General features: G+C 33.0%; 3 protein-coding genes and 1 non-coding gene across 4 annotated transcripts; all 4 read right to left on the reverse strand.

The window, feature by feature from the left end:
- Positions 1–584: 584 nt before the first annotated feature.
- LOC105649694 (Transducin/WD40 repeat-like superfamily protein) lies at positions 585–5,477 on the reverse strand. The gene is made up of 10 exons (XM_012236422.4): positions 5,259–5,477; positions 4,965–5,061; positions 4,413–4,474; positions 4,050–4,106; positions 3,680–3,739; positions 2,724–2,780; positions 2,374–2,416; positions 1,793–1,870; positions 1,180–1,643; positions 585–1,070 (listed from the first exon to the last, which is right to left on the reverse strand). The coding sequence occupies exons 1-10, from the start codon at positions 5,352–5,354 to the stop codon at positions 981–983; spliced, it is 1,104 nt and encodes a 367-aa protein (XP_012091812.1). The 5' UTR covers positions 5,355–5,477; the 3' UTR covers positions 585–980.
- Positions 5,478–6,594: 1,117 nt separating this feature from the next.
- TRNAS-GCU (transfer RNA serine (anticodon GCU)) lies at positions 6,595–6,676 on the reverse strand. The gene has a single exon. It is a non-coding gene; the product is annotated as a tRNA-Ser (tRNA).
- A 56-nt stretch (positions 6,677–6,732) lies between these two features.
- Positions 6,733–7,613, reverse strand: LOC149492344 (uncharacterized). The gene has a single exon (XM_089716543.1). The coding sequence runs from the start codon at positions 7,574–7,576 to the stop codon at positions 6,950–6,952; it is 627 nt and encodes a 208-aa protein (XP_089572669.1). The 5' UTR covers positions 7,577–7,613; the 3' UTR covers positions 6,733–6,949.
- Positions 7,614–9,636: 2,023 nt separating this feature from the next.
- On the reverse strand, positions 9,637–10,563 carry LOC105649695 (DUF1685 family protein). Its single transcript, XM_020685335.2, has one exon. The coding sequence runs from the start codon at positions 10,489–10,491 to the stop codon at positions 9,778–9,780; it is 714 nt and encodes a 237-aa protein (XP_020540994.1). The 5' UTR covers positions 10,492–10,563; the 3' UTR covers positions 9,637–9,777.
- Positions 10,564–20,877: the final 10,314 nt, after the last annotated feature.

The following is a 20,877-nucleotide window of genomic DNA, read 5'->3' on the forward strand; positions in this document are numbered from 1 at the left end:
TGGTATCACCTGTTTTGCACAGGGAGAGATGAGAAGCAATGTCCTGTTTTTTTTTTTTCTTTTTCATTTTTTTTATGGGTTTATGGAAAGATTTGAAATTTTGCGGGAAGTTGAAGGAAGAGTTCGGTTGGGCAGGGCACATCTTTAACTGACAAACTTTGAATACAAGTCCCTCCCTTTATATGGGTCTGGGTTTGCCATTGGTTTAGGAACCCAAAACTGGCACGACCCAAGTCATCGCCCATGCTTCAGATTTCCATTAATGATCGAACTGTATCAAAGGATAGCTAAATTAGATATCAACTCTAAAATTATTGTAGTAAAATTCAGTTCCCAGAAGTCTTGTATGATTTACTTTGTATCATAAGACTATTTTCGGATAAACTAAATTCTACCTCAATAGGCTGTCTTAATTAACCCCTAAACATTAAGACACCAATGCTTGGAAAAAAACGTTTGTCATAACTGTAATTGATAAATTCCTCTCCCCTAATCTAGCAATTCATCAATCATGTAAATTTGAAGCACGAAAAAAACAGGCCATCTAGAAAGAAGCTCACTGCCAAACGTTAGCCAACTAGTAGTTATCAATACAAATGCCAAATATCATAATTATGGTAAAAATGTATCATCTAGAATAATTACATCCTCTATGCAGTTCTCACTCTTGATGGACAGTACAGCTATTACACTAAAAAAAGTTATAGCAACAAAATACAACCATTCAACCATTAAGATTATACATACTAAGAGTTTCTCCCCTGAAATGGGGGTTATACATTCTAATGAGGGTTAAAATTAGTTCAACAATCCGAGCAATCATGAATCGTGGTGTGCCCTGAAATGGAGTCTCTCCCCTAGTCGGTCAGTTATACTTCTGAAAGTTGCTTCCTGACACAAGTGAGGAAATAATTGTCTTTGGTGCCAGATATGGGGCTTGTTCTCCAGGGGACCATGGTTTGATGATTCTGTTCTCTAATCTATGAAACAGAATACACCTTTACCACTTTAGTTGTGTCACAGACAACGAGATTTTCAGATTCAGTTGGAGTTGTACAAAGCCAATTCACCTGCCAAAATGGATGTCAGGTAATAAATTTTGAAACAAGTGATGCGAAAGAGGAAAAAAACAGAAGCTGAATTCCAAGATATCGCTGAAGAGAGGCAGTGAGAACTCACTTTTTTGCTCAAATCGATGTTAAGACGAAGAATGTCATTGTTGCAGCCACTCTGTCCTGTACCAAGATATCTGAAGCAATCCCATACCTTTACCGATTTGTCATTCCCTCCTGAAATTATGAACTTTCCCCTCTCTCTGAACAATGAGAATGCCACACAAGATACAGCAGCAACATGGCCACCCAAAGAGTAATCCAAATGCAACCTACTTCCATCTGTGCCTGCAGTTGCAATATATTCTTTGGAAATTGATTGAGATCCTTTACGTGCTTTGCTGGTACTTTTTGACCTAATGGCAGCAAGCTCTGATTCAATGTCGATTACATTGAGAACCCCATCACCCCTACCAGCAATACATATATGGCCTGAATTATCTAACATATCAGCATCTGGAACTGCTATTGCATGAACAAATGCAGGATTAAAGCATTGGGCCGTGTTGCTACTCTTCATGTCAGGTAAACCTACAGTACAGAAAAGACGCAAACATGCGTGTAACAGGTGAATACATCAAATACATGCTTGAATACCACTTGCAGAAAGGATAATGATAGTTATACTGGCTATAGATTAATACAAGTGAGACAAATAGAATCAGACACAGATAACCCACCAAAATCCACAATTTTGAGTGGACGCCCTCTGGAAAAATCCCACATGACAAGCTTTGAATCAAGACCTCCAGTAATGACTGCCAGAAATTGTATCAATGATCATGATCAGTACACCTTGGGAATGTTAGTTCCTAACAAAGCAAGAATTATAACCATTACCAAATTTGTAAATGCATTAAAAATTCCATATACAGCACTATTCTCATATACTCCATCAAACACCGGTTAATAGAGTTGAGGCTTATACAGATTGACTGAACGGCTCTTTTACGTGGCAGACCAACTTGGCCGGCCAGTAACTTCATGAAATATATCTTGTAGCCTTTAGGTTGAACAATTGATGTAAAACACTGTTTAAGAAGATGAATGTTCATTGCAAAATTCTACTTACTAAAGTACCTAAAAATAAAAGTAATGGACATCATATCACGTCATTCAGCTCATCACGAACATTCTTCATATGTGAGCATGGTTGTATTTCAGGGTGCCATTTCACCTATGTAACGTACCTCTCAGACAGAGAGGCTTGAAGGATGGATGATGATTTCAAATTAAAAGATATAAAAGCTCAAAGAAATACCTTCCCAAGGTCTCCAAGGAATGAATTGCACACTGCTACAGATCTATAGCATAATTAAGAGTGCCAAAAAGTTGAAGAATTAACAGAGAATTTGGCAGAAGCTTTGACAAAGTATGGTGTTGACAGCTGCAAAAACCAAACTCAGAGGAAGGACAAAAAGACTAAATAGATGCATCTTACAACCACATTTGGGTGTCAAATAAACAGAAAGGTACAGTTTTCAAAGAATATCCTGTCAAGAAGACCTCATGCATAGATGAAAAGCCATTGAGATATCAAGCGCACGCTTCATGCATGCAGGGCACATCATAAAATTCTAAACACAAGTGGCAAATAATGCTAAAGGATACACTTGTATGGCCACCTCGTAGTGTCTTATAAAGACAATGCTGATGAATGTCAATGATCTGCCATGAAGATGACATTATTTAGCAGTAGTCTTCCAAAATGCACAGTAACCAGATTTCCAGAAGCATGAACAAGTGAAAAAAAAAATACAATTATAAGAGGAATGTACTGACATAGAGATGATATCTTTCATCAAATGGACGCACTAATGAAGATGCACCTATATAAATGGCAGATATTAAAACGGCCAAAAAAAAAAGAGAAGAAACTGCTTACTTTCACCTGGAGCACTTGTAGCATAATACTTTTATATTACTTGCAGAAAAATGTGATAGTCAACCTATGCAAATACCTAATATGGCAATATCTGTTCAGTTTTTAAGTGCATTTCTAAATTATATGGAAGTATTTTTCCAAAAATGGTTGTAACTTGAACCAAGGTAATGATGACAAAGAAAATCAAGCACTGCATGGTGGTATATCCATAGTGAAGATTTTATTCCATTCCATGCTTCAGACTACAGCATACTGTAGTCACTTCATTTAACAAGTAGGCCTTTTATTTTTTGTTTTGATAAACAAATTTCCAGATTTCTTACCCCCTAAGAGTTTGACCTTCTATTAAAAAAACGAGGCTGTACTAGGTGAAAAGGGCATGTAATCCTGGAATTCCTGAAATATATCTGCTCTTCAATCCACAGTTTAAATTAAGGTCATTTCTCCAAAAATAACTAGCAGATATCCATTGTCTTGGTGTTTGTTTGTGATGTACAGCAACAAAACATCACACATGCTCACACACCTTCTGCTACTCTTGAAAAGAATCCCACATCTCCCACCCTCCTTCTACAATTCTACCACAGTTTGGCTCAATGTTTATGAAGAAAATAGATCAGAAATATGTCTAGCACATGCTTGTTCCATAATAAAGACCAGTCAATTAAGGAACATATATCACCTTAACTTCACCATAATCATCTGTAGAAGCAAGAAAAGCTGCCTTTGAGTTGCAAGCAATCTGCAGAGATAATGAATCTTTTCACTTATAAAATACAAGTTTGTGATTTAATATTAGATTTTACTAAAAGAAAGGAAATCAAAAAGAGGAAATTATTCCTTGAATCAAAGAACAAGACTAACAATAGGGAAAAAGCAGATCCACATTATTCAAACAAAAAGAATAACAACTTGATACTGTTGAGTGCAGTAACTTGGTAAAATTGGATAAGATTGAGCGGCTAACACACAAAAAAAAAGCACTAATCAAATGTCAAACGTGCCTGTAATAGCAGAGAGGAAGGGTTGATTTTAAATGAGAATAAATTTACCTGATTAATTTCCTCCTTGTTATAGTTGTAACTTTGCAACAGCTTTGAAGAAGTAGCCTTCCAACACAAATGAATGAAAATAAAACCAAATTTGCAATTATTGATTACTGATACTTTAAAGGTAAAATAAAAGGACAGACGGAAGAAGACGAAAATCCTATAAACAAAGCATGATGTATAAATCAAATTTGTGGTTTACTATAGATTGTACTATGTCACATTCGTAATGAAAATAAAATAGTACACATGTGATTAAGAAAGACAGATTTTAAAAATAAGTTCCAAAAGTATAGCACTTCATATAACACAGTGAGGTGAGGAAACACATGAAGCCAATTATTTAACAATGTAATGCCAGCTTACCATATGTACATCAAAACACTTGACTTCACTTCCCGAGGAAACATATATGATGTCTTCATTCCCTGAGCCATTCAACCATCAATTGACAAAGAAGAGAAGAAGGGGGAAAAACTTAATTTCAAAATCCTCCAAGAATTGCCAAGATTGACGTCAGATCAGAACATTTTCAAAATATTTGCGTTCAAGTTTGTATCTTAAACCAAATATCTAAATAGCACTGACTTCTAGCCTTCTAAAGACTTCATACATTTAACCAGAGACTGAAAATATGCAACTTCCAATTCTTCTTGGGTTCATGGGATGGGGAGAAAGAAAGCAGATATTTCGGACTCCTTACTAACTGGTTGGACAGTGGAATAGGCATGCCGTGTGCAAGCACTAGGACACTGGCAGTAGCCAAATATATATTATCTGAAATCATTTATATTTGAAACTAACTATATCATCCATATTCAAAAGTCAAAAAAAAAAAAAAAAAAAAAAAAAAAAAAAAAAAAACTATATCATCCATATTTATGAAAATGCAACTAAACTAATCAAGGGAGAGCTCACCTGACTTGAAACAAAGTGAAGAAATAGGTTGCTGTCCAACCTCCATAACAAGTTGTGCGTCTTTGCATCGCATATCGAACCAGCAGATGCAGCCATCCTAATTCATTTTGTTTTCAAAATGCACGAAAGAAAAGAAAAAGAAAATTAAGAACCAAAAAGAACAAAGATTCAAAATTTACCATATCCATACCTCTTAAGAACTCCCAAGTAGTCAATTTAAATTGGATAATCAAAATTTTCATTGTTATCAGAAGCGAGAGTATAAAAAGTATTAAGAGGAACGAACAGTATTACCTCGCCGGCGGTGGCGACGATGCCAGGACGGTCACGTGAGGCAATACAGCACGTGGCGGTGGCTTTGTGACCTTTCAAGCGTCTCGGCTCCGACATGGCCACTTATTGAAATATTTTCTCTATCGATCGAAATTGCGAAAATGTTTTGACAGGCAAAGGGATGGTATCGAAAAGAAAGCGGCATCGATTTCACTGCTTTTAACGACAGGCCGTCAGTATTAGAAGTTGTTTGTTTGACAGCTTTTATTACAGCATAGGCGTATCTTTCCGGCGAAACAAAGTCGTTTCAACGTAAACGACAACGAGGTTTCATTCAAGGGCCAGTACAAACAGGCTACTATTGAATAGGATTGGGTTGCGCTGACTTTGGACTTGAAACCCAGTTCAACAACCTGAAATCCAAACTCAACCCAACATGAAGCCCCATCCCTTAGAAATTTTTTTCAGATAATTTATTTAATAATTTACCTCACCTTTTACGCTTGATTAAAAAAAGAAAACAATCAACAGTAGTTAGATTAGCGAAACTAGATTATATTTACGTACTTGTTCCTCTTTCATTCTTATTTACAGGCGAATGTTACCTAAAAATATATATATACCATCATTTATTATTATATTGAGGAATATTGATGATAAGTAATTCATCAGATGATGGATCAGGTTGATCTAAACTTGACTTAATTAATCCTGATTTGTAAACTTAATTTCCTAAAAAAAAAAAATTAATATTCTGATCCACACCACAAATAATAAAAGTGAAAAGAAATGAGAGAATGACATGCTATTGAGTTGATTTTCTTCACTGATATTCCCCGTACAAAGTAAAGTAAAAAAACGCAGTATTTAATGGGCAGAATTATGTCGTTTTGCTCCTTGAGTTTACTAATAAGAAGAGAAAGTCAAAAGAAGAAATCATAAAAGAGGTGGTAAATGGTATTGCATGTGAATTGAATTTGGCAAGATTCGGGCATAGTAAGGAAAAAGGCCATAAAAGCCTCGTTTTGCTTTGCAGTGTCGTATCTCTTGACCTTTTCCTGAAACACCTTATTGGTCAAAAAATATGGAAAAATGGAGAAAAAGATAGATTTCTGCGCGCGGTAGCATGGCAATCACGGGCAAGGGGAAAGGAACTCATTCCAAGGAAAATGTTAATAGCAGAAGCTCGGTCCAAGTTAAAACCCCAAATATAAATGACAAAACTGGAGGCTTGTTTCCATGTACCTCGCTTTCTTCTGTGACTACTACCATGCGAAAAACAATGCTCTGCTGATTGGTGAAATGTACCCAAAAAGGTGATAAAAGGAAAATAAAAAAAATGAAAAAAGGTATTTGTCGTGGCCTGTGAGATTCGAACTCACGCGGGGAAACCCCACTTACTTAGCAGGCAAGCGCCTTAACCACTCGGCCAAAGCCACAATTTGATATTAGTTCGGTTTATTAGTATTATATAAATAAATAAATTGTCAAATCATGCAACAAACGGAGCTGATTGATCATTCATCGAGATAGCCAAGACTTTACTACACAAAATTCTCTAAATAAATCCTAAAATTACAGGGGGGAAAAAAAAAAAGGAAAAACAAAATAAGGACGACTAAAATTAGATTAACGGGCCATAGAGACATTCTTCTACTGGTTGTTAGATCAAAGACTGCACCTTTACCTTGAGTTGAATTGAACTAGAATATTTATCTGACAGTACAAGCAACAGCATAAGCCCAAGACTTAAGGTGCTCCTTCATGGCCATCCCATCACTCAATGGTGGCATATTCACTAAATGTTGTTTACTTCTAAACATTCCATAGCCACATGCTGTTGTTATTTCCGTATTAATCTCCCAAACACCAAAATGTCCCAAATCCGTCGACGTGCCATCAAACCCAAAATCAAGTTTTCCCAATATCTTTCTCTTACTTTTTCTCTTTCTCCTTCTCCTCCTCTCTTCTTTCTTTGTCTCTGCTTCTTCAACAGTGCTTTCTAAAGCAAGTTCACGACATTTGGAACATCTGGGCGAGACAAACTCCAAATTCTGCGACGCATTTTGCTGGGTTTGGACAATTGGCTTGGTGGGTTTTGGTGAATCTTCTTTCGTTGTGTTTCCGTTGTTAACATCTCTAACTGGCGGTTGAGTTGTCGATGACAACACGTTAGAGAAGAACCAAAGAGAGTCTAAGCTCTCTAATAAGAGCCCAGACTCCTCCATGAACCGCGCACTGCACCGCACAGAGCAGAAACAAAACCCCAAGACCAAACAACAACCCCCGCAAAATACAAATAGAAAAAAGAGCAGTATAAAACAAAGAGAACATAACATAATTAATAAATCAGTAATTAATTATAGAATTTTCTAGACGGACGCCATTGATCAAGCAAAAAAAGAACATTTAAACGCAATATTCTCGGTTTTCGTTTACGAAATTACCGTATTAGCTCTTGTTTTATTGGCTTCGTAAATAATCTATGAGGGTAGTTTTGGTATATTATATAGTACGAGTAAAGTCAGTGGGCGGTAATAACTATATGGGGATTTGTGATGCCGTGATTACGCCGGTAGAGAGACGAGGAAAAAACGTTGACCCAACGGCCAAAAAACAACGTACTGGAAGCTGATTGTAGTAATTAAAAAATTAACACGGATAATTAAGAATTAGTCATGCTATTAATTTATTATATTAATTTAATAAAGAAAATAAATGAGGGAAAGCAAATTCGATTTTTTAAAGGAAATGTTTGTTTTTTTGCTTTTGATGATTGTCCTGCACCGAATCTTCTAACATAATCGAAGATTCTAGGATATTTTGTTTTTTATTAAGGTAGTACTAATAAAGTTGATTAGAGGAGTAATTTACACGAAATTATTGGGTTTGTAATCCAATTCCAGGGTTTATCACAGAAGGCGTTCAACTTAATCATGGTTTAGTGGAATTAAGAGCTTAGGTTTAGATGGGATACAATGATTAAACAAAATATGGAATAGTAACCCATGATTCGCTAATAAATAGTGCCTACCTACCCCACTTTTGATTTTTCAATAACATATACTTTTTGCCAAAAATAAATAAATAAACGAGGGTGGAACTTTGGAATGTCCGTTTTAAAAGTAAAAACAAACAACTAAAATGATTAGAAATTTCGAAAAAACTAAGAAATAAAATTAATTAATTCAAAATGTATTGTTTAGTTAATATGTTAATGAGAGTACTAATTAGTGGAATTTTTGAATGAATCAAAATATCGAATAAATTGAATATGGATTGATCGATATTTTGACGCTGCTAATTATTGATCACATAATGATTGTAAGCGAGATGAATAATTTTTTAAAAATAATTGAAAAAAAACTAAAATGATTTTTTGAAGTTTGATAACAATTATTACTTTCAAAATTTTAAATCAACATTTAAAACAGAATAAAGTGATCTTAAATTAACTAGGAGTGTTACTATCATCAGCAGTAACTTCTGATCATTGACAACAATTAAAAATAAAAAGTTGATTTTATGTGTTTTTTTTTTCTCACACTTAACAGTAAATTAAATAAAATAATTGAAGCATTTGATAAAAAAAAAAAAGATAGCACCCCACTTGAATAAAGAATTCAATTTCTTTGGCTTCCACTCTATGTATATTCAATTTATTTATTGTTTAAATGGAGAAAACATGTTTGCTTGGTAGTAGAATGGAGAAAATAATAATCAATATGAAAATTCAAGTTTAGTCAGTTCCACCATTGCAACACTAATTTATTAAACTTTTTATACCTTCCCTCAAACAAGGGGAAGATGGACCATGGACCACCCAACCAATCGCACGTGTTTAATAATTCACATGCACATTTTACAAACAGGCCCAAGGGCCCAACTCTTCAACCTAAGAACTCCCATGCAAATACCGCTGTAAGTCTGTGGGGTAGAGCAGAGGGGACAATCCCAACAGATTGTGTGATTCACATGCTGTTTTGAAGTGCACTTGTAAGTAAGCGTTCCTTCCCCTTGGGCGTAACTCGTAAATAGTGCTTATCATTATTAGTATTATGTTTTTTCTAATATTTTTCTACTGAAATTAGATTGTGATTATGGTTTAATCAGGAAAGTTCTCTGTATCGGTAACTGTTCAATTTGAGTTTAAAAAGAAGAAAGGAAAAGCATCGCAAGATATGCATGCAAATAGAATTAAAGCATAAAAAGTTTTTTTTTCCCTCTTTTGGGTTGTTTTTACCTACTACTCCACTAAGCGACACAAATACAAATGAACTACTAGTGCATGAGATTTATCTGGAAAAACCTAGACCAGATAGAATTTTCAATTCTGAATCTGGAAGGTGGGAAATCTCAAATCCCATGTCACTATTCCCCAAACACGAGGCAAAACAGATTAACGAGGAAAAAACCGATGTTTCCAAAGTGAAATTCGAAAAAAGAAACTATCATTTACAAGTGTAGATTTGCAGAAGAAAAATAATAACAAAAATCAAAATTACAAAACTTTGAACCAAGAGTTTGAAATGATTTTTTGTTATCTAACAGTAGATGCAACAGTATGAGCCCACCATTTAAGATTATCTTTCATATCAATTTCGTTGCCAACTGCCGGAATTCTCCAATTCATCAATGGATCCTCTTTCCTCTTCCTATCCAATTCCAAACGCTCCCATGCTTCAGAAAGATAAGGCCTTGAAACTATGGCAGCTTTATCACCTCCACTACTGTCTTCTTCTCCATCTTTCTTTCCCAATCTTTGCAAACCTGGTATTATCGAAACCAAGCTCGAATCTTTGTCTTCTTCAGAAAACACAAAACCCAGATCCATAAACCCTTTCACCTCTTCAAATTCCAATTCTGATAAACTCTTGCTCAAAATTTTCTTCCCTCTTCTCCTGCTTTTACTCTTTCTTTTGGGCGATTCTTGTATTGGTACAGAAATGTTTGTCTCTTCTTCTGTAATTTCTTTCCCTGACCGAATTGTTTTCAGCTTTGGCGTAAGGAGAACAGAGTCCGGCGACTGAGAAAAGTCAGAGCTAAAGCTTGCTTTAGGCAACAATTGATCGCTCATAGACCTTGAAATGATTGTTGGAACTCTGTAAATCCCTGGTTTCAGGGCTTCTTCTTGCTTTTGATGATCTGGGTTTCTATGGAAACCCGACGATTGATGAAAATTTGATTGTTTCTTGAAGATCTCCATCTCATACCAGCAAAAATCAAAGAGCTCAAGAAATTCTTTAGCTCCCATTAACGGCTTGGCGGCTGTCGGAAAAACCAAGAGGTCAATTAGAATCTGTAATGTGTGTGTAGCTTTTCAAGGCTTCAAACGCCTTCTTATAAAGGCTCTGTCTCTGACCAAAAATGCCCTTCCGGTTTCTAGTAAATTACCCAAAGTGATTCAAATCAAATTATTGCACGTTTAATATTTGAGGACCTTAATTATTATTTTAGTAAAAAGTTACTGGTTTTACTATTATTTCCCGGTGGTTTGGGTTTTGGTCTTATTTTCCGAGTACTTTCAATTTTTATTTTCCGTGTGGGTTTGCGTTTCCCGGAAAGTAAAGTGATAGGAACAACGTGTTTAAGGGAATATGACGTGGCTTTAAGCCGAAGCAAATTTGATATTATTGAGTGTGGTGGGACATATAGTATTAATAGAGTGCACATCACATCACCAAATGTGGTTGATTTTGCTGATGTGAAATTTGCGAGTCGAGTTGAGTTGAGTCACATCTTTATCGTGTTAGATGTTAGATATGGGGTTAAGTAAATCACGCAGCAATTACAGTGATAATGATGACAATCATTACTCATTTCGAGTTCAGTCGACAATTCTTTTCTTACTTGTAAATTACTCATTTAAAATGCATTAATCTTAATTAATTTCATTTTCTAAACATATTTCTGAAAAAAACATTCGTCATCTCAACAAACATTTACATGATTATTTTTTGAAAATGAACCATTAACTTTAATAATATATTTGCATGCAATTTCTATAAAATTATAAGTTTCACATTTTCAATTTCATAAAATTGATTATACATACTCAAACCAAAATTAATAAAATTTACAAATAATTCTAAATTTAAAAGGAAATGAAATTTTAAGTATAAGCAAATAAAGTTATACACACCGAATAAAATGAAATTTAGCTTCTCATGAACAGCATTAGCCTTTGGTTTCTAATATTACAAAAAATGTAACTGATATAATTTCACTGCCCATTATAAAAAATGTGACACTTATGGTTTCAGATTATGACAAATGTGAATTATTTATTATAGTGAAACTATCACATGTTAAATACATTAGACAATGTCAATGTTAAAAAAATTGACTGCAGGCTGCAGCCCTAATCATAACCTATATTGTGAAAGGGAAGATTAATTGAGAATTTCAAAGATGAAAAATTAATTAATTATTAATCAAACACCAAACGTTCAAACTATAAAAGACAAGTAGATGAATAATTTAGCCTCTAAACCGAGTTTTATTTCCACGTCAACGCGAGCGAAAGTAAGACTTTTTAATTTCTGGTTATTTTGAATTTCAAGGGCATTATAGGAATTGAATCGCTGTTTTGAAGAATATTCTGATGCTACCAAATAAACGATCCTTTCTGATTATTGAGAGAGAAGAGAGGTGTCCGGTCAACGATGATTCTTGTTAAATAGAAAGACTAAATAGCCACCATCTCTCCGGAAAGATTAAAAAATAAATCCACGTGTGTCAGCTCTCCCACGAGGGGCACTCCTGCTGTAACAGCCAATAGTTGTTTGACGCGTTTAAGCTAAAGTATACTCACAGTGGAAGTGTACAGGTGAAGTTTGCTGAATTTTTAGGCCTAAACGTGTTTCGATTCAGACAGCAACCGGATTGAAAAAATTCATATTTGAATTGGTCTGAAAATTCTAATCTTCAACAGGACTAAAATGGAGAGATTAGTTCAGATTTTGGTCTATTCTTCAAAATTTTGGAACTTGCCTCAAATTTTTTTTTTTCAAAAAAGAAAAAAAACCTAATAATTAATTTATTTAGAAGCGTAAATGCAAATATTATTGGTATTTTGACGAACCGTAGTTTATGCGAACAATAGAAGAAAATATACAAACACCTAATAATTAATATAAATATACTTAAAAAACCCGTGTTAGCCGACCTTGTTGATTTAATTAAAAACGTAATTGTGTGATATTTGTCAATCCTCAATTACCTAGGGCTAAGGTCAATATTTTCAAAGAATGAATAAGTCAAGTTCAAGGCCAAATTGGTAAGTTCCATCTACGTCTAGGACATGCATCTTCGCTGCTCTTGGCAAAGGATAATCATCAGCAGCATCTCTTTATGAAGAGTCAGACTTTTGTTTTGCTTATAACAATGAGGGAAGAAAAGGGATTCAAATTTATTAGTTTGGTAATGGAATTTCGAAAGATGCATATATGCAATTGGACGCAAACCCGAACTAAGAAATGGACATAGATTAAGCCTCTTTTTCTCAGTGTTCGGAGCCGGTTCTATTTGGGCCCAGCTCAGCTAGCCATTGATCCTCCGGCTACCCCATTACAGGAGATGAAAGTCGACAAATAAGATTATACAATTACTAAATTAGAAAAAGAAAAAACAAAATTTGGAGAAGGAAATTTGATGTTAGATAAAACAAAAATAAAACCAATTCTTTTTTTTTTTTTTTCATTTACCTCGGGTTGGTACTTGGAAGAGATAGATCATGTTGCAGTAGATGAATGTGTATAGGTGAATTGCCGGGCAAATCTCCTTTGGCAGTGAGCTTACTTCAATGGAAATATCTTTTGCTGCATTTTGTTGCATGCAGTCATCGAGTGGCCAACTGCCAAAGAAGTAATTGCCCAGTAATTATATGCATCTATACATTATACAGTCACCCTATATTACATCACAGTCACTCGTGGTTCGTTCTGTGATGAACAGTGAATTGCGCTATTAATCTATATATAATTACATGCTGACTTGATTTGGTGATAAAACGTAACCTGTGGTGTTGTGTTTTCCATGCAGTTGGCATATTCGAAAGCACATCCAATATTATTTGGCATAAATACATGTATTCAAGAGTAAGTGGTCCTGTCCTGTGTACACAGACTTTGTTTTGGACTTTTTGTACAAGGTTTTACAATATTTATACTTTTTATCTCCTTGTTTGCTGCTTGAATCTAATAACCTTCTGCTAATAAATCCAAGAACATGGCATTCTGCATTCGATGCACTTAATCACTACATCAACATGACAATGATGGTGCCTTTCATTTTACAGGGGAATCCACAATAATTTTATTACTTTTGTAAAACAAGCAGTTTTCCATCCTTAATTGCATACCAGAAGCAAAGATAGATTCTTACATATTAGAGATAAACTAAAGGGCTGATAATTAAAATTTTAGAAGCACAGAAGAGGCAATAAAGTGATGACAGATGAAGACTGGTCCTTAGCGCGTGGATAGATGTTGAAATGATATACGAGGGACCAATATTCCATATGTATACATGAATGAGAGAAAAGATATATACACAAGTGTTGGACAGGAATAGTACTGGCATATCCCTATTCCTTCCTTCTTTTCTCATAAGCATATCCTAATTCAAGTGCGAATCCTGTTGCATATAAAAGTCATGTCTTCTGAGTTACTGTTGAATAAGTACAGACTCTATGACCATGAATGAGGAATGCCAGGCAATTCTCCCTTGGCAAACAGACGTTCATATGCATATGCATGTACTTCCATTTGCATACGATAAGTTCTGTTTTGCCAAAGGAGACTTGCCCTGCCATTTCTAGTATCATCCATGTACTTATTGTTAATTAATAATGAATGAATTTTATTAGATAGAGTTAGTCCAATGATAAGGATGTATCTCTTCTTTCTTATTCATTAGGATTGATTTTTTTTTTTTTTTTTTTTTTTTTTTTTTGAGAGCATTTCTACATTATTTTTAAAAAGTAACTTTGCTCCAGGTCAATCTGAGAATATGTTTTTAAGATTATCCGAGGGGGAGTCTCAATTTCGAACTGCATAAGTTTGCTGGAGAATATATTTTCTGCAAGTATAAAAACAGGTTTATGCTATCTTTTAACTAATTAAGTTTTTAATCAATCCCAATTACTATGTTGCATTTTTCTTTTCCATTGTTTAATATGTAATTTATAAGATACTTTGTAAATTTTATCTGGAGCTAGCAAGGAGCTTTAAGATTTTATATCTCTGAAACTTCTGTATTAAAGGAGGGGCATTCGATGTATCTCGTGTTTGCCAAATGACATTAAATATTGAATTAGCAGGTAATCGAGGAGTGTCATTCTACTAATACACATCATCAGTTGCTAAGAAGATCACAAAGGATCAAACAAGGACTACTAGTGGTGGGAGGGATCCACACTTGAACAATCTACCACTTATGCTATAAGACATGTCTTTGTAAAATATTACTACAGACACGTTTTATGTTATATATATAAATATGTACAGTGAGATTTGGGATGAATCAATTAATATTTACGTATTGTTTAGTTTTAGCGTGAATGATCTGTTTTTTTTTAATTAATAATAAAGTGCAGAAAAAGTGATTATTATATATATTAAAAAAAAAAAAAGAGAAAGGAAGGGAAAAAAATTGAATGAAGCCAAAAGGAAGAGACCAAGAAAGAGGATGACCATAAAAACGATATTCAATTACGTTTCCGTACGAGAATGTATCATCTGTCTTGGATTTTTAAATTACATGGTAAATAGATTTCAGAGTTTTTTTTGCCATGGATGGCATGAGATTTGTACAGTCAGTCGCCAAGCCTTAATTACTTGCCCTCTTCACTATTACGCTAGCAAAATAGTTGAGCTGTAATCTTTGCTGCAAAAACTTCTCTTGTATATTAACAAACTTTCTCAGTTCATTAAGATTGATCAGCAGACTATATTACAAATTAGAATTGTTTCATGGTATCAGAGTTTCTATCTTCATTGAGAGTTATCTTCATTAGAATTTTCTCTGCAACTGATGAATTCTGCTTCAATGGCAACTCCTGATACTCATATTTGCAAAATCCTTCTAATCCTTATTTTATGACCTCTAGAAATTACATGCAAAATGACAATATCATTCTATTCTTGAAAGGGTTGAATGAGCAATTTGCACATTTGAAACACAAAAATTATATTGATAGACCTCTGCCTTAAATAAACAAAGTGTTCTCACTAGCTAGTTCATGCAGAACATGCAAAGTCCACAGTTTGTTCATAAATCAGTGAGATCTGACAATGACAATTCAATTCATTTACAGGGAAGGAGTTTCTTTCAAAAATTGAAATTTGTATCAGCTCACGCAGTCGATTAACTGTACAATATTATGCAAACAAGACACATTTACAAATATTATGGTGAAGTCAACTATATTCTCTAACGGGCACTATCACTCAAGTTACTTTAATTAGACCAAGGAAATTCCACGTAAAGAAACATTGACGAAAAATATGCAACCTAACTTCACAATTTCTAAATCTAAAATTGGTGGTCTCACAAATATTTCATGTATTTTTTATAGTCCATAAAATTTTTTCAACCTTTCTATTGTGATGTCGTATTGTAAAATATGAATTAGACTTGCTTGTATCCGAATTATTGCCCGACTCAGTGAATCAAACTAATACAAATATTATTTTCAATTTATTATTTTTTTTCTCATTGAATAGTAAAAAATATTATTATTTCAATACAAAGTTATTTTTCCTTAATTTGGTCTTGAGCGGCCTATAAATCAAATATAGACAAGTGAATTTCATAAAATAGGAGTGTCCAGCTAAGTCTTGTGACTTCTAACTTGATTTACATAAATTTTACAATAAAATTTGAAAACGTGAATAGGAAAAATATTTGGAAGTACCAAACAAATAAAAATGACAATAGAATACTACAGAATTATCTCTTCAGACAACATATGATGAATAAAAGTTAGCAGTAATATACCGCCCATTTATAAATTAAAGTAATGAAAAGTCATTATTAGCATTAAACATTATGTCTTATTAAAAATTTGCATATATATTTTTTTTTTGAAGGGAAAAAATTTGCATATTCTGGTAATTATTGTTTTTTATTTTTAACAATAAGTAGCGGCAGACGACGTTAAATCAATGTTATTAAATAAAATATTTCTCGTGGTTTACTAGTCGATCTTTGCTATGAATAAAAAAAAAAAAAAAAAAAAAATCAATCTTCGTTCAATTTTTTTACATCACCCCATTATTTTCAAATTGACCATTGCTTTATAAGACACATGTAATCTTATTTGACAATCCCATAATATACAAATTCAAGAAAACTTTAGAGGTGCATGTACTATTTTTAATACTATATATATATATATATATATATATATATATATATATATATATATATATTTCAATCATAAAAAAAATAAAAAATAAAAAAACAAAACAGGGTTGATTAGTACTCACTAAAATATTATAAATTCTGAGAAAAGAAATGCGATCGCTCCAGAGAGTGAACAATTGATTGTAAGATAACGATATGAATTGCGGGGCAAATCTTCTTTGGCAGTAAGCCGAACTCTTTGTGCATGCAGTACAGAGCACTGTGAGTTTGCCAACTGCCAAAGCAAGAATTGCCCAGTAATGCATATCTATTTGTGTATATTTGTACGTATCCTGTATTTTCGTATCCATGAACAGTTTCAAATGTTCAGTAGTTATTTATAGTTCGTCACCAGTGTGGCTTTTTCCCAGCACAAGGGATATTCTGAGCACAATCCATTATTATATTCAGAAATGAGTTTTGTTGTGAGGTGAGACTTAGTCAACAATTTTAATCCACAAAAATTATAATTTCAGCTTCTTCCTGTGGTAAGAGTTACTAATAATTTAGCTACTTTAGCACTTTATTTCACAATTTTAATTTTAACTCATTGAATATTTCAACTAGTAAAAATACACATTAAATATAAATTTATTTTAATTTATATTTTTTAATATTTTGTTCCCATAAAATTTGAATCACTATTGTTATTTCTTATACATGAAATGTAGATGTCAATATACTTTATGTGTTAATAGCAAACATGTGCCATAAGATTCAAACACATGCATGTGGTATGCCAATGCCATACATCGTTTTCAGTATTTGAGGCCCCTCCGTTCTTAAAGGGTCACAACTCCATAAACGTATAGTACGGAATTACTTGAAAGGGACATAAACATATGGGCATCCCTTTAATTTTTGCCTAAAAGAAATATGTCTAATTAGATACCATTCACCATGAAAAAGAAGATTTCGAAACCGAAAAAGCATATTTGAAGAAGGAAGATCCTATGGCATGTTCTTGTATTCCTCTACCATCTTTCTCTACCTTTTCCTTACTAATGTTGCATGTTTTTACGTGCATTAGTGCATGTTTTGTATCTACGTATATCTGCCTATATATATATATATATACATACGCGACTTAATGTATAATTTATATCTACGTATACTTTTAACAAAATTTATTACACAGCTATACTTTTGTTTTTCCGTCACTATTACATCCTTTAATGTATACTTAACTCCAATAAGTTCAATGACATGTAAATACATTAACTAAAACATACATCTTTTTAGTTGTGATCTCATCTTTTTTATTTTATATTATCATATGTATATGGATACATGAGATTATTCTCATTTCAATTCGTGGATGTCCCTCCCTATAACTACTTTTTCCATGCAGTTGGTATATTCTAAAGCACATCCAATATATTATTTGGTATACAACTAGTCAAAGAGTAAGTGGTCCTGTCCTGTGTAAGAGATTTCGTTCTTGACTTTCTGTACTAGGTTTTTCAATATTTAATATATTTATCTCCTTATTTGCTGCTTAAAACCCAATAAGCTTTTGCTAATAACTCCAAGAACACAACATTCTGCATGTAATTCACTTAGTCACTCCAGTGATATTACAATTACGGTACGATGCCTTCATCATTCATATATATATATATATATATATGGAGCTAGACTGGTCCTTGGCGCGTGGATTGATGTTGAAATAATTTATAGGGACCATAAAACCCAATATTCCATATGTATAATATGAGTGAGAGAAAAGATATATACACTAGTGTTGGACATGAATAGTAATATATCCCCATTCCTTCATTCACTCCATGACCATGATTGAGGAATGCCAGACAATTGCATTTTGCCAAAGGAGAATTGCCCTGTCATTTCCAGTATCATCTACATACTTATTGTTTTTTTTTTTTTTTTTTTTTTTTTTTTTTTTTGAGTATTGGGGGAGGAGGGATTCAAACCCGGATTTATTATCGGTTCGTATGTGCATTTACCATTAGACTTTGTCTTGGTGTGCATCTACATACTTATTGTTGATTAATAATTAACGTGCTTTCTTTCTTATCAATTTGGATTCAATTTTAGCAAAAACATTTTTAAATGCACCAAGTCAATGTAAGAGAAAGTGTCTACAAAATCATATGAGGAGGCGACTTAATTTCAAATTGTATGAGTTGGCTTGAGAATAACACTTTCTGCAAGTATTTAAAAAAAGTTTAATGCTCTTTTTTTAATTAATTAAGTTTTTATTCAATCTCCCAATTATTATGTTAAATTTTTTTTCCATTGTTTAACAGACAATTTAATTTGATATTTGGAAAATATCTAGAGGGAGCTAGCAAGGAGCTTCAAGATTTTACATATCTGACATTCTATATTACAAGAGCAGCATTCGATATATCCCGTATTTGCCAAATGACATTAACTATTTAATTAGAAGTTAATTGAGGAATGTCATTCTAATAATACACATCATCAGTAGCATCAGGAGTTTTTATATTCTTGTCGTTAATTATTTATTTTTTCGATTTTGCTTTCTGTTTGTTAGTGTTTTTGTTTGTTATTTGATAACAATGTATGTCTATATATGGGTTTTTTTTTTTTTATATACCTTTTAGTGAGGATGTTGGTTTTTTTGGTTGTCTTTTCGTTCTAATAAGATATAAATATACATATATCAAGTAGCATTAATAATGTATTTAATATTGGATTTATAATGAGTTAGACTTACCTTTAATACAAAATAGCCTAAACCATTTTGATTGATTTACCCTTCCCATTATATGTCATTTACTTAGTTTATATTTATTAGACGTGGGAATTACTCACAGTTCAACAATTTGATTATGTCTGTCTCAAGTATTGCAAGACTCATATTGAAGCGATTATCCGGTATGATAATTTTTATATCCAAAGCTCGAACCTAGGACATTTAATTAAGGAGAAGAAATCTTAACCATTTTATTCTAACCGATGCCGATAAATGAATATCTTTTTAGTAAAAAAAAAAATATTCTTTTTCATTTTTAAGTTCATAATTATTCAAAAGAAATATAAATAAAACACATACTGTAATAAATACTTCAAGTCAACATTATTAGTTTATTATGAAATTGTACATCAAAACGCTTTTAAATTAATATAAAAAGATTAATAATTATTATTGCAAAAGCATTCCACAAAATAAAGAGAGGCACGTACCTTTATTGCAAATGTTTTGTTTGATGATTTAAGTGCATGAAAGTTTAAAACAACGAAAACAAGAAAGAAATTCTGTGTCTTTTCTCTCTAACCTTTTTTGTTCTTTATATATTATTTGTTAAATAGTGGGCCCATTGGCCCACATGCAGTTATTCTTTGCTATACATTAGTATTTTATATCACCATTTACTAATCCAACTGTTTTGCTAGTTGTGTGCACCCTTAACAAGGCTGGATGAAGCCACTGTGGCCCGATCTGGACCTATCAGGTATTTGGGTCCAAAAACAAAGCGCAAAAAGACTATTGCTTTTTTTTTTTTTTTTTAAACAGAGATAATTATTTTTATTAATAGCTAAGAAAAACATAACAAAAAAAAAAAAAATTCTGCAGTACCCTTAACTTTAGGGGAAACTACTTGAAATTTAATTTTTTGCATCCCTGCACCTCTTAATTTGGGACACGTGTCATAAGAATCCAACACATGCATGCGCTATGGCAATGCCATACATCACTTTCAGTTTAATTAGTTGAAGGGGACATAACCAACATATGGGCATCACTTTAATTTTTGCCTAAAAGAAATACGTCTAGTTAGATACCATTCACCACAAAAAAACGAAGATATCGAAACCGAAAGAGCATATTTGAAGAAGGAAGATCCTATGGCATCTTCTTCTATTCCTCTACCATCTTTCTATACATTTCATGTTTTTACGAGCATTCATGCATGTTTTGTATCTACGTATATCTGCCATTTATACACTATATTTGAGGCTTAATATATAATTTTCTCTCAATTTTTTAATATTTTGTGAATGTTCTTTTGAATAAGTGTTTTTTTTTTTTTTTATAAATCAAATTTACTTACCGCTTGGATCACTTTTCATGGGTTTCATATATTTAATAAGGAAAATTAAAGAAGTCTCTTTTCTTTTTTCTAATATCTCTTCTCTTTTTTCTACCTAAAGCAAAAAACCTTCGACAGTTAAACAGGAAAATAAAACAAAACGAAAAAAAAAAAAAGAGCATCGAAGAACAATATTTTGAGAAATAAAT

The sequence above is a fragment of the Jatropha curcas genome, chromosome 11 (genome assembly GCF_041381405.1).
Source record: "Jatropha curcas cultivar XTBG-Jc1 chromosome 11, XTBG_Jcur_1.0, whole genome shotgun sequence".
NCBI classification, from domain to species: Eukaryota; Viridiplantae; Streptophyta; class Magnoliopsida; order Malpighiales; family Euphorbiaceae; genus Jatropha; species Jatropha curcas.

Bases quoted from the DNA above. Each gene is read 5' to 3' on its own strand.
- LOC105649695 (XM_020685335.2), bottom strand. From the start codon at position 10,491: ATGGGAGCTAAAGAATTTCTTGAGCTCTTTGATTTTTGCTGGTATGAG.
- LOC105649694 (XM_012236422.4), bottom strand. From the start codon at position 5,354: ATGTCGGAGCCGAGACGCTTGAAAGGTCACAAAGCCACCGCCACGTGC. The intron at 2,781-3,679 runs GTGATATATGTT...TCTTCATGGCAG, and splicing joins ATGATTATGGTGAAGTTAAG to ATCATTGACATTCATCAGCA. The intron at 1,071-1,179 runs GTGAGTTCTCAC...CCATTTTGGCAG, and splicing joins ACATCGATTTGAGCAAAAAA to GTGAATTGGCTTTGTACAAC.
- LOC149492344 (XM_089716543.1), bottom strand. From the start codon at position 7,576: ATGTTATGTTCTCTTTGTTTTATACTGCTCTTTTTTCTATTTGTATTT.